The sequence below is a fragment of the Mchenga conophoros genome, linkage group LG15 (assembly GCF_057382185.1).
Source record: "Mchenga conophoros isolate Kocher_MC1m ecotype Shallow Benthic linkage group LG15, M_conophoros_male_GT1.1, whole genome shotgun sequence".
NCBI classification, from domain to species: Eukaryota; Metazoa; Chordata; class Actinopteri; order Cichliformes; family Cichlidae; genus Mchenga; species Mchenga conophoros.
This window is the reverse complement of record NC_140540.1, coordinates 34675612-34689844: the sequence shown is the minus strand read 5'-3', so window position 1 is coordinate 34689844 and position 14233 is coordinate 34675612. Positions and strand designations below refer to the sequence as shown.

The window sequence follows — 14233 nt, the reverse complement described above, 5'->3', positions numbered from 1 at the left end:
TATCTAGGTGGTGGTACCTATGGCTCAGAATGTGTGTGTGTGTGTCCATTACTTTAAAAGCCCCAAAAGGCACAGAATAAATCAGTGTATGAATTAATGCACTTTGACTGTTCAGACTAGAAAAGCTTGATATCAGCACCACTTAATTCACCACAATATTGAACAAGACCCTGAACAGCAAACTGAGACTCAGACATGAGTACTTAATAATTACAACTCCTTTAACAAAAGCTGTTTTATTCTCATGTTCTCCTGTAAATAAATTACAATATCGTCTTTTGTTACAAAAATAAAATGAAACCCAACCAACACGTCACATGTTGGACTCTATCCATTTCAGACTTAAGAATATGAGAATCTTTTTGTCTGTATATCCTAACTGGTTGTCTTACAAACGTTTTAACAGAAGTGTTAATTTACAGGGACTGAATTTGTGTCTCCTGGTTATCAGTCTGCTGTTCACCTGCTGTGACTGACCCCACAGCGGAGCAAGCAGACAAAAAAAGAAGAAAGGTCTCAAACCACAAAACTTCACAAACAACGAGGAAAACAAAGTATTCTTGCAACAGAAGATGGGCCACTACACCATGAAAACTACACCTGAGGAGACAACCGTCAAAAACTAAAAGTAAAAACATTTTCCCAGTGTACCAACAGATGCAAAGTGGAATTTAGATAATGTGGTTTATGATACAAAATGTTCTTGTTATAACGATATACAAACTGATGCTAAAGGAGGAGTCTGCCAGCTCTGGCCGATACACTGGCATTTTCATAAAAAAATGTTAATATCAACTTCCAGATGTTAAAAAACAAAATTCAGTGCAAAAGCACGGCTTCTCTTAACGTCTCACAGTGAGATTTCTGTGACAATCAGTCCTAACAAAGATCACAGCAGAAAAAACACACCACAGAGACTTTTTTTCTTCATGTGCCGAAGGAAGAATCACTGATTAACAGGATGTTGTCAGAGGTGCAGCGTCGTCCTTCAGTGCTGGTTCTTCATTCCCTGTGGTTTTCCTGGTTTCTTATCCGACTGCTGCTGCTGCTGCTGCTGCTGACCCCGACCGGGGCCAGTCATCCCTCGGCCACGGCTGCCAAACAGACCTACAGAGAAGATACAAGAGAAAGTCTGTGTTAGAGCAGGTAACAGAAAGTATCCCCATTCCCCTGTAAACATGACCAAATCTTAATATTTAAAATTGATAGAAAAAAAATAAATAGAATTAATAATGCAGTTAAGGAGAATTGGTATGTGACATTGAAAACAGAAAAAATTTAAAGTTATAAAGAACCTGCCACCAACACCAAGTAAAGACCAATATATGTTTAATAACTGGAAATGCCTCACACCTGACTATCACAGGTTTGTCAGAGGAAAAAGAAAATCGGGGGTGAAAGATGCACTTGGGAATCAAAACTTCATTTTCTAAGAAAAGTACCTTAGCTAGGTCTAGGGAAATAGGGAAATATCTGGTACTACTGCTCTAGCAGTACAGACTTTCAAGAGTGTATCTTAAGTTAACATAGATCCTTCAAATCCCCAAAATATTTGTGGATGTCCAACTTTGCGAGCAGATTTGGGGGCCTACAGAAACCACAATGCAATCAAACCCAGGACCTTTATTCTGAGAGGCCACATTTTTAACTACCACACCACCGTGCTGCCCAACTGGAAAGATCTGTTTGATATCTTTTACAAATCATCAGGTTTTGATGTGAAGCAGCCAAAATCCTCTCATGTGAACAAAAAAAAGAAGGTAGTAGATATGAAAAGACTTTAAATGAAACACTTATAAGAAAAAGTTATGAGGCTCCTGTTGGTCAAATCCTGCATAATTGTATGTGGTAGAAGCTGTCAGAAATTTCAGCTATGATTACGATAATAGTCATGGGTTCCTAGATTGGTTAGGGATTCGATAATTTTTTAACCTCAGTGAAATTAAAGTTGAACTTAGATAATTTATTTTTACACTTATCAGGTGTAAATTTGTTAACTTATGAACACTCTGGAAAGAACTGACAGAAATGTGGAAACGATACTCAGTACTCTCCCATGTTTATTAAGACATCCAGCACGAACAACAAAAGCTGCTTCCTCTCACCTCGGCCACCTGCTCCTCTTCCTTTGCCCTGCTGTTTGTTCTGCTGGGCGCCTCCACGTCCACGCCCCTTCGACACCACCTCCTCCTTCACCATATCGATGATTTCATCTGGGATTCGTAGATATTTGATGGTGCTTCCTCGGATGTAGCACTCAGGCATTCTCCAGAACTTATCTCCATCCTGTGAGAGGTGGAGTGGGGCTTTCGGTTCATCAAATTGGCTTAACAATTAACTCAAGATTAAAAAAAAAAAAAAAAAAAAGCACTCTCTCATAAGACCGAACAGCTACATATATAGAAATATCTGTACTGAAACAATACTTTAGTAGGTGTATTTACAGCAAAAGGGGGGGGAAAAAAATCCAAAAGTTCACTCTCATTCCATTCAAAATTCCCTGTACCTATTTATCTAGACTAATGTGTGGCTCAGTCCAAATCAGTGTTTTTGGAACAGTTAGAGAAAAGCAGGGCTGTGCACAAACACCAGAGTGCAGACAGCCAGCAGGTGTATCCACCAAAAAGTGTAAATAACTTACTCAGCCTTAATATAAAATGATAACTCTGCACACAACAATGAAAGCTTCAAGTAATCACTGAAAACTGTCTTTTTTAACCATCAGTCATTAATCTAGAGTTTAATGTAAGAGCAAGGTCAGTGTTACCCTGGATGTGCAGATGACTTCTCTCAGGTTGATGTTCATCCAGTTATCACAACTGACCAGGTGACCGTTGTACGTCTCTCCATTCTTCAGCTCCACCAACTACAGAGAGAAAAGACGAGGGGGGAAAGCTTGTCTTACAATGTTTTCAGAATTCACAGCTGTATTAAAAGTTTCAATACTCACTACAAAAACTAAACTGAACTTGTGCCAATTAAAGTTCTAAAAAGAAATTAGGACGGGCGATAGTTTAGCAAAATAAAATGAGACAGTCAGAGCTGAATCCACAATTATATACAGTATAAATTTCAAAAGAAACCTGAATCATTTTCTGCTCACACATTTACAATTCACTGCTTTCTACATGTAAGAAATCTTGAGATGTCACTTTCTCTCCTCATGACTATTATTATTTTACAGCCTGTTATATAAAATTGTATACACGGTCCAGGTTAGTCTCACCATAGGGTGGTTCTGGGCAGTCTTCAGCAGAGACAGGGGAAGCTGCAAAACAACAGAGAAGCAGGTCAAACATGGCAAAAGATGTGTAATCAACAGCATTTACCGAAGTGAGCACTGAAGCGAGAGTGCATAAAACAGCCAGGAGTGTTTTATTCCAGAGAAAACGTCTCCATAGCCGCGGTGTTTGGCGTAAAGACATGAAGGTGATTTTATGTTCAGGTTTTTTAAGAGTGCCTTTATGTCTACGTCGTTTACTCACCGACTCCACTGAACTGTCAGTAACCTTACAGCTGCAAGAGTATGGAGCTAAACGAGATAATAAATCCCCGCCTCAGCAAGTGGAGCACGACCTAAAAGCTTTCCAAAGCTGTGTGTTAAGTCTGGATATATATGCTTATTAAAAACGACTAGTTTACGTAAACGATGCTTAATTTAGCTGCTAAGCTAACTTCCCATAGCTAACGGACCGAGTATAGAGAGGCAAGGCGATGCTGCTAGCACTGAAAATGCTAGCTGAAAATCTAGCACTCAGCGCCACTGAAGAGAATAAAAGTTTTAACAACTCACCATTTTGATGGTTTCTTGATTGTTTCTTTTTTTCTTTTAGTGTCTTACTTGCTAACACGATTTTCCCACCTACTTTTACTCTTTGTCTTCCGGTGTGGCGAGGCGCATTCATGGCTGTATTATATGATGCTGCCCCCTACTGTCAGAAACACGCATTTCCAATATCAAATGAGCACAAATGAAAGGTGCGAAGATTAAAATGTGCATCTCTTTTCGTGTTTGCCACTTTAAAGGGATAGGAATAAGAATAAGTAAAGTAAAAAATATCATCAAAATAATCAGATCAAATATTAAAATTGCATTTTTTATTTTATTTTAGCTGCATCTCTCCTATTCCCAAGATATACTTAAGGTATACTTATTTTGTTTTATTTATAAAGATAGTTTACTAGTGGGTGTTTAATTTAGCAGAGAATCCCCTTTATCTGAACCATGTTTTCTCCCAGATTTTAAAACTGATAACCGGAGACTGTATGGCGTTCTGGTGGTGAGCAAACAGTTAGATTAGTTATTTAAAGAATTTTATTCTTCTTTCTTCTTACATTTTTAGTCCCTTACCAATTGTTTGAAACTACTGATCGTTAAAGTCAACAAATACACTGGGAAATGGAGGCGAATGATCCAAATAACTGAAAAGTTTTCAGATATGAGACACAGGATTTACATGAAATCCAAAAGCAGGTCAACAGCCAAAAACACACTGAGTTCAACACATTGTTCATCATTATAATGTAGAATACAACCATAACCACTTTCTTCTTATTTTAAAGCAGTTATTAGCAACAGCTCTCCAGGCTTTCTGAAGGTCTTTCAAAGTTTTTCCTTAGAAATTCATTGCTTTTTAACTCATTTACAGTCCATCCTAATAGTTGACCATTTTCAGAGAAATGCTTTTTGTTTTTTTCTTTCTTTCTTATACCACTTACACTGACCTATATCATTTAAGTATAAAACAGCCATATTAAAAAAGGTCACGAGAAAGCTTAATAGAGTTCAAGTTGTGTTGAAGAATAAAAGAATAAAGGTAAATATTGACTTTCATGCTGGTTAGAATTGTATAGACTCTGTTTTTTGCTTTATATTCTGTATTTTCATGTATGTTTGCACATGCTTCGATATATATCTGCACCTATTTCCCATTTTACTTGCAAAATATAAAGAAAAACGGGTAGCTCAAGACCTTTGCACAGTAATGTAAATAGTTTAATAGAAAATGAAAATAATATTCATTTTTGAAGTTACATCTTCAGCGCAGGCAATGAATGGATTTATATTTTTCAATTAAACAAATAAATAAATGAGCAATTTAAAAAAATCTTTCAAAAATGTATACTGCCTTTGTATACATTTTTGTAGCTTTTCGGGGGGTTTGCTGACGTAATCACGTCACGTCTTAGGCTGCCTGCGGAAGGAGGGAGTACCTCCGGTTTGGTCTGTGTGTGGGAGAAGGAGCCGTCAGCTCTGCGGGGTAGACTCTCGTTCTAACCCTGTTCAAAGTAAAGACCGAGAAAAAGAGGCAACGGTTCCTCGTGAACGGGACGGGAGATGGATAACAGTAAACGGGCTGTGGTCGTTACAGGTTTGGGCTCTTTTATCCGCTGTCGTTGTCTCTTTTGTCTGTTGAGGAAAAGTTGAGGAGACTAAAGCTGCTCCATTAATGGCGTCAGGTCGTTCCTGCTCCACTCTGTTGCAACTGTACAGAAAGGAACGAGTTGTTTTGTGGGAGTTTTGACCCTTTAGAGTTTTGGGGGGGATGCATTATTGACGCTACAGGCCGGTTCGGTGGTCTCACCATTGTTTTAGATGACTTCAGCTGAAAGGCCGCAGACAGTAAACAAATTACTCCTCCAAAAACAAGCGCCTTTTGTGTTGTCTACACATTTGTTTTGCTCTATGGCTACGGTATCATATTTGTTTCTAAATGCTTTCAAATAGCTCGTGTTCATCTGAAGTATTGTCACTGAAATACTGAGCACAATACCATATGGCAGCAAAGGTAATAATGCATATATTTTCATAAATATTAGATGTTGTTAGTTGTGACTTGGGACATTATTGAAATTATTTCAGTTTAAAAAAACTGATATCATAGGAGTTATGTCAGTAATCGACAAAATATAGATAGATGAACAAAAGATAAAGGTGAAAACACAATACAGAGAGATTTTAATAATGAACCGTTTAGCCTAAATTATTGTTTTTTATTCTTTATTGCTTTGAATTATTCGTATCTTCCTCTGTCCAGTTGTTGTGTGTGATGCCTTTATAGATCTGTGGCTAAAAATACATATCCTATTCCCAGATGGTGACTAGGTTCCACTATTGATAAGTTATTGAATGAGTTTCTTTATGCTAGTTCATCCTGTTTAGTCTCATTATTTTGCATTATGGTAATCTAGTGTAGACTTAGAGCTGCTGTTCATCAACCAGTCTCTGTGTTGTATTTCAGAAAACTTATTTTGCATCACTTGCGATTCAAAGTTACATCCCTATGTAATAATCACCAATTTATAATACTTGTTAATATAACAAGTACTGTGTATGCACATATTTGTTTATCTAAATCACACTCCGATGCAATTTCAAGTCCAGCTATATGAACATATTTTCGTTAGTGCAAACAGCAGTGTTAAATGGTGACGTTTGGCAGAACAGACACATTAATTTGCTGTTTATAGACACAAAGGGGTGCAGAAACGTGTCTCCCCAGCTGATAGGAGAAGTGTAGATTGCCTGGGAACAGCACCTTCACAATAGCAGGCTGGCTGGCAGCTGCCGGCCCCTCACTCTGCTCCTTTTCATCAGCCTGTCAGACTGACTGATCCCCTCTCCACCCAACCCCCAGGGACCCAGTGACCCTAGGATAGACAGTGGGGCGGGGGAATCCGTGGTAGAGCCTTATATAAACAGCCCCGAGTGAATTTCCATGGGCTGCTGAGATTTTACCGTTTTTCATTTGCAGTTGTGCATCAGCGGGTCTTTATTTTATTAATAATGAGGTGCATTCTTCAAAACAACAGTTTATAATTTCAAACAACAGGTAATTACATCTCAGTCATGCTACTGAAAAGGATGTTGCATTTGACATAAAAGACGAAATGTATACCTTTATATTGCAAATCAGCATTTCAGTCAACCCAAATCTTTAACGGCCCCCTTTTTCCATTAGAAACTACCTTTAAGGTCATATCAGTAGAAGCATTTAAACAAATAAATAAATCTTATAAAAAAGTCTGTTTTTGCAGACACCACAAACATAATCCACATTAATTCAGCAGCTGACATCTTTTGCAGGTTTCGGGCCATTTGGAGAGCACACTGTCAACGCTAGCTGGGTAGCAGTACAGGTATTTATTGGCTTTCTTTGTTTGTTTGTTTCATTTTTTTAGCATCTAATAAAGAGGTAATAATTTGCAGAATTGGTATTTACACTTAAATGACTTTTGGAAAAGTCTATTTGATACAAGTTAATGTGCCATACAGTTAAAGTGTGTGACGGTGTTATATTTATTTATTTATTTATTTATTTATCTATTTATACTAGCTCCAAAAATGCTTTTCAAAAGTCTTGAAGGTTGTCATGTGGTTTTTGCCGACACTTGGAAGATGTTTGTGCGGCAGTTCTGCGATGCTGACAGCCGGCTTCGTACTATGTAGCAGTGTTAGTCAGAGGTTTTGTGGGGGGGGATGATGGTGGTTGTCAGGGTGTCTAGACGGACTTGATAAGGATATTAAAGGCAAACAAAAGGGCACATTGTGGCAGGGTTACAGACGTGGTCAAATAAGCCTCCTTTCAATACAGCTGGGAGGTCAGTGTCCAGGGCTATTTGTCCTGCAGGGAGACTGGGGGAGCTGTTGGGTTACTGGCTTTGAATTTGATACAGATTTGTTTGTTTTTATATGTGAAGTCGGTGTTTGGCATATTTTATTTCTTGATTTTGCTTTTGAAGAAGCCTGAGTTTGGGGTTGAAGTATTTGTTCATTCTGTTTGCCAAGTTGACTGTAAAATTATACCATTTGGGAATGGCAAAGCATTAAGAGAGCATGAAGTCAGTGATGTCAGTGAGCATGAAGTAAAAATGATAAGAGCATAGGCAAAGGAGGCAGCCTACAGTATCCTGTAAAACTACTTTCAGCTGCTCTTTTATTCACAAGGGGTCGCCACAGCGTGTAGCGCCGCATGACGAATGCATTTCATGGCTTATCTACTGCAAGTTTTGTAAATTATCTAAATTTAACTGAAGAAGCTGAAACTGATGTTTCAACATGTGGAATGATTTCTAAACTTCAGGTTTTAATTTTACTCTGACAGGAACTGAAGAAGCTCGGGCTGGGCAGTGATGTGAATCTGCATGTACACGAGGTTCCTGTTGAGTACCAACAAGTCCAGAGTTTGGTTCCTTCATTATGGAAGCAGTATCATCCACTGGTAAGAGGAGAGCCTAATTTAACCTGACAGCATTATTGCGCTTTAAGACTGCCGTCCCCCAACCTTTTTTTGCGCCACGGACCGGTTTATGTCCAACAGTATTTTCACGGACCGGCCTTTAAGGTGTTGCAGATAAATACAACAAAATAAAACCAGTACCAGTACCAAAAAAGATGTATTCGTAACACACGGGAAAAGACCCAGGGACACAGACTTAACCATAAAAACTATTAAAAAAAAAAAAAAATAGTGCTAAAAACTAAAATCATGAATTTCACACCCGAGCCTCAACTCTTGCGGCCCGGTACCAAACAACTGGTCCGGAGGTCGGGGACCGCTGCTTTAAGAGTTAGAAGCCCCGATGAACAATACAATGAATTATGGGCTTGAAAGTGCCTTTGTTAAAAGCTCGCTATGAAGGGGCTACATTGTAAAATTCTGCTTGAGCTTTTATCTTGAGTTTCCTTGCTTTTTTTTGTTTCAGTAAAATAATCCTAGGCCCTGTTTCGAGAGCATGGATGCCTCAGGTGTAAGGGAAGCCTACAATAGTCTAGTCATTCTGACTTTGTGTTTTTATTGTTTTCTTTGTTGGACAGTTGGTAGTTCATGTTGGAGTTTCGGGTATGGCCACAACTGTCACGCTGGAGAAGTGTGGAAGAAATCATGGTTACAAGGGCCTGGACAACAGCAGCTTCTGCCCCGATTCACAGTGCTGCGTTGTTGGAGGCCCAGACTGCATCAACTCGATCATTGACATGGAATCGGTCTGCAAAAGAGTGAATGCATCAGGGCTGGGAGTAGCCGTGTCTGTCTCCAGAGATGCCGGGAGGTCATTATTTAATGTGTTTTTTCTCTTTTACCAAGTTGTGTATCTTTATCCGTCCAACTGTTGCATGTACTGCTCACATGGCGGTACTTTTAAATAGAGATGGCTAGCTCAGAACTCGGCACAGATATGTTGCTATGATTGTAAATACTGAGACCTTATCAGCGTTTTCTGCTGAAGTTCAATTTTTGGAGCCTGACTAATATTTTTTTTTGTTTTTTGAGGCAAATGTTTGAAAGAAACTGTAATCACTATTTTTACTATAATGAGAGATCGAAAACAAAGTTCCCAGTGATGAACAGACAGAGAACTTTGACTTGAATCTGAGCTTTCTGGAGTTTATTTTTATATTTTCTCATGGTTTGAATTTAGGCTTTTTGAAAGTTTCTACACTAGGCTGACAAATTAGCTAGTTGCTAGTTGCAGTGATAAATGCACTTAAGCTGCTAAACTGATGCTTTACTTGAAGTAAAGTCTGTCTTAGTTGAATCTAGAAGTTTTGACTGAAGCTTTAAGCTTTAGATTTCAGAGGCAGCCTGAAATTGTTCTGCTAGGCCACAAACAGCAGTGTTTCTGATATACTGACAGCTGTCAGGCTATAGTAATGATATAAACAGTAGTCACGTTATGCAGTTTGGCCTTTGGGAAAAGGCAAAATATGTTTACTGCTGTCAAGGTCTAGCAGTGACATAACAATGCTTCAGTGTGACAGGTAGTGATCAGGGCCCTTTGAAGGTATGTGCACGGTTGAGTGGCTCAGCTGAGAGGCGAGTTTGCGTCATGGAAATGCTGTTTTATTGTTTGTTTGTGTTATGGAGTCAGTCTCTTCATTTATTAAATACCGTGCTCCCTTCTTTGACAGGTATCTCTGTGATTTTACCTACTACACCTCTCTGTACCTGAGCCACGGCCGCTCTGCCTTTATTCATGTGCCTCCTCTTGGAAAGCCTTACAGTAAAGAAGACCTGGGTCGTGCACTGCAGGCCGTCATCCAGGAGATGCTGGAGCTTATGGACCAAGCTGAGGGGAAGATTCACTGCCAACAACACTTCCACTAAGTGACCTCCATATACCAACTAGCCTCTCCAGCTCTTACCACACAAGAGAAATTGCACTTAATCACAAGTAGCCAAACCCCCCCCCCCCCTTTTTTTTTAAACTGTATCTTTAATTGGTAATAATGACACTTCACAGTATAATCTGCTTTCAAAGTTTGTCTTGCTTCTTTGCTTCTTGCTTTGCTAGGCCTGATTCTGTTACAGTCTCATTGTAACGTAAGCTTTAAAAGAACTGGAAGCATTCTGACATTGTAGCAAAATGTGAGGAAAAACCAGATAAACACAGGAGCAAAATGCTGCTTGTGTTGTTCACATGCGGACGCAGCAAGTGGTCTCTAATGTGGCAGATATTATAACCTGTAACCCCAAATGTGACTCCTAATAATGCACCTTATAGGGGTAGGGTTATTAAAATTATTATAGAAGACACATTTGGGGGAAACTGTAATCATAATGGTTCTTTCTCTGATTTTTTTTTTCTTACTTGGTCACAATAGGTTTCACGTAGCACACATAAAAGTCTGCATTATGGATTAATATGAAACATCCAGCAGTAAACTGCTCATTTTATTTTCCTTCACATATTCTCCTCTCTGTATTCTAAAGCTTATCTGTGCTTTTCTCATTTATATTGAATTGTTTTCTTGAGTCCTTTTTCTTTATAAGAAGTTGTAAATTTGCCTTCTTTGACAAAGGTTATTTAAATCAGGGAACGGGTTGGTTCCAGCTCACATTTCCCCAGTTTGTCGACCCAGTTCTGACAGAAACACCCCCTTCTTTCCACCCCCCACCCCCACTGAGATCTGGCCCCGGGATGTGCAATGTTACTTCACAGATCTCATTCATTGATTCAGTGGGATAATTATGTCATACATCAAGGCTGCACAACTGGATTTTAACTGTAGAAAGTCTGTATTAAACTGTAACAGATGAGTTATATAGAGTGAAGTAGTTCATATCATGTAGCCTTGTTGTTAAAGCGCACTTTGGGCATGACTCTCCCAGACTCACTGGATGGTGAAATAGTGACACTTGCTGTGATTTGTGTCTGAGGATGCCTGCTGGCTTTGACATTGCATATTTTATCTTAAACCTTTTGGAAATCATTCTTTTGTGGTTGTGCAGCTCTAACTGTTTCCTTGATTAACTTTCTGTCGTTCCTGTCATTAAATCAGGTGTAGCTGCTTATTTTATCTGAGAATCTGATTTGATGAAGTTGGACTTGGCTTTCAGTCAGAATTGGGCCTCCTGTCTTTTCTGTAGCACTTGGTTTCTTTCTTTTCTTGTGTATTTCAGTTTTACTTGATCTGGAATTTGGACAGCATTTCTCAAGCAATGTGAAAGCTTCTGTTTTGTTTTTATTTTCTGTCACTTTAACTTGTGTAGCTTTCTAGACCTCCATTGTCAACCCTTTTCCTCACGGTGATTATGACGTAGAGCAGGAATGCATGGCGATGGCAGTAACACTCCCAGAGTAAATGCTCTTTTTTTCTTTTTTTAAAAAAAAAATTGGATTGTGTTGTGTTTTGTCATCTCGATCACTCCCTGGCTCCTGAGAATCTGACTGCCTACACCTAACACAGCTTCAGTTCAAGTAATTTTGGCCTGTAATCATTTATATACTGCTAAATACAGTGTTCATGCCTCAACGATAGATCTGCAGTGGTGTGAAAACGTGTTTGCTCGCTTCCTTTTTTTTTTTGTATGTTTGTCACACTTAAATGTTTCAGATCATCAGACAAATTTAAATATTAGGCATAGATGACCCAAGTAAATGCAAGATGCAGTTTCTAAATGAAAGTGTTTATTATTTAGGGGAACCTACATGGCCCTGTGTGGGAAAAGTGATTGCCACCCAAACCTAGTAACTGTTTGGGCCACCATTACTAGAAACAACTGCAATCAAGCGTTTGCAATAACTGGCAATGAGACTTTTACAGTGCTGTGGAGGAGTTTTGTCCCACTCATCTTTATAGAATTGTTGTAATTCAACCACACTGGAGGGTTTTAGAGCAGAAACTGCTTTTTTAACTTTGCCTAGGCCACTCCAAAGCCATTCAGAGTTGGACTTGCTGGTGTGTTTTGGATCATTGTCCTGCTTCAGAACCCAAGTGCGCTTCAGCTTAAGGTCACAAGCAGATGGCCGGACATTCTCCTTCAGGATGTTTTGGCAGACGGCAGAATTCCTGGTTTCATTTAGTACAGCGAGTCTTCCAGACCCAGAGGCACCAAAACAGCCCACCACCATATTTTACTGTTGGTATGATGTTCCTTTTCTGAAATGCTGCACAGAACATTTTCCTAGCTCTCTTGGGGATGATCAAGATGTTTTTGGCAGATGTGAGATGAGTCTTTCTCTTGTTTTTGGTCAGCAGTAGTTTTCTCCTGGAACTCTCCCATGGATGCCATTTTTGCCCAGTCTGGTTCTTATTGTTGAATCATGAGCTGTGGCCTTAACTAGACAAGTCTGTGATTCTTTAATTTTATTCTGGATTCTATTGTGACCTCCTGGATGAGTCCTTGCTGTTCACTTGGAGTCATTTTGGTGGGCCAGTCACTCCTGGGAAACGTCACCACTGTTCCAAGTCTACTCCATATGACATAATGACTTTCACTGTGGTTCACTGGAGGCCCACAGCCTTAGACATGGCTTTGCATTCCTTCCCAGACTTTATTGCTCAGGTGTTTCTTTAGATTGTGGCATGATGTGTTGCTTTTTGAGATATTTTAATCTGCTTCACTTTGTCAGACAGATTATAGTTAAGGATTTTTTTTTGATTCAACAGGTCTGCCAGTAGTCAGGCCGGAGTCTATTTAGTGAAACTGAACTCAGCTTTCCAAAAAATGTGGTTAATCGCAGTAAATTCATGATTAACACATAGGGCAACTACTTTTGGATAATTTCTCTCTCTTAATCAGTGAAATCATCATGTAAAAACTGCATTTTGCATTTACTCAGGTTATCTTGGTTTAATAGGTGACAAGTATAACAAATATGTAAAACACTTGGAAATCAGGAAGGGGACAAACACTTTTTCACACCACTGTATCTATGTCATAATACCTGACACTGTGTAGTGCTTCAGTAATAATTAAGCAAGTTGGTGCCATTAAATTTGAGTAAATTGCCGTTTTTAGCTTTGTATTTTGTTTTAATGCTGTTCTGTACATCACAAAGTGAAGCACGGAGCTGAACATAACTGAATTCCATCTCAGACCTAAACTTTTTTATCACAGCTCATTTCTTGGTTGTGGTGTTTCAGAAATCTCTGATGTTGTTTTAGGTGCTGATATTTTACCTTGTGACTTTGTGTGTGCAGAGAAGTTTAAAAAAAAAAAAGAGTTGTGTAAGAACAGAATTTCTTCTCACAAAAGTTAAAGCCTCAAATTTACATGAGGTGACCTCTGACCCCAAACTCCCTCCTGTGCCTTGCTGTTGGGTATGTGTTTTATGAAAAGGCCTTACTAATTCTCAGTGGGTCAGGTCAGAGATGTAGTACTGATGCTGTCCTTGTGGCTACCTCAAAAAGTACTTTCTTTTTTTTTCTTTTTTTTTAATATCAGTGTGTGCTCTACCTGTGTTTTGGGAGTATCCTCTGAAAGGTATGCTCTTCAGCTTCATTAACAAAGTACTGTTACAGTAAGTAATCCTGGCTTTGTAAAGGAAAGGCTTTGAAATAAAAGAAGTACAAGTGATGTTTGTGCTTTTCCATTCAGTACTCACTCCTATTGAAACCTTGTAATTGACATGTTGGTACAATGACCATGAAAGGCCTGTCACAGTTATTACCACGAGGCTCCACTCTATTGTTAATGACATCTACATGATTGTGACTCACCATCACAAAACACGGGTCACAACTCACAATATTATGAAGAAGTTAGGTTGCCTATATCTTAATCAGATCAGATCTCTAGCATCCTCTTCAGTCACACATGCCCATCACTACATCCATGATCCTTCTCTGTGGTCTATCCTAATATACCCAGCCTTTTTCTCTAACTTTGTCTCCAAACTATTCAGCCTAAGCTGTGCCTCCTTCTCTTGGTCACTAACTTTAACTTTGTCACCTCCACTTCTGCCTCCTGTCTTTTTTTCCCCTCCCGTTTCATTCTTGCTGCTATCC

The 14233-nt window shown here is 39.1% G+C and overlaps 2 protein-coding genes across 2 annotated transcripts; one reads left to right on the top strand and one right to left on the bottom strand.

Moving 5' to 3' along the window:
* Positions 1-217: 217 nt before the first annotated feature.
* Positions 218-3923, bottom strand: lsm4 (LSM4 homolog, U6 small nuclear RNA and mRNA degradation associated). The gene is made up of 5 exons (XM_085247805.1): positions 3794-3923; positions 3227-3268; positions 2768-2866; positions 2106-2286; positions 218-1107 (listed from the first exon to the last, which is right to left on the bottom strand). The coding sequence occupies exons 1-5, from the start codon at positions 3794-3796 to the stop codon at positions 989-991; spliced, it is 444 nt and encodes a 147-aa protein (XP_085103931.1). The 5' UTR covers positions 3797-3923; the 3' UTR covers positions 218-988.
* A 1291-nt stretch (positions 3924-5214) lies between these two features.
* On the top strand, positions 5215-13802 carry LOC146558747 (pyroglutamyl-peptidase 1-like). Its single transcript, XM_085247274.1, has 5 exons — positions 5215-5372; positions 7088-7140; positions 8106-8222; positions 8819-9051; positions 9911-13802. The coding sequence occupies exons 1-5, from the start codon at positions 5339-5341 to the stop codon at positions 10104-10106; spliced, it is 633 nt and encodes a 210-aa protein (XP_085103400.1). The 5' UTR covers positions 5215-5338; the 3' UTR covers positions 10107-13802.
* The last annotated feature ends 431 nt before the right edge of the window (positions 13803-14233 follow it).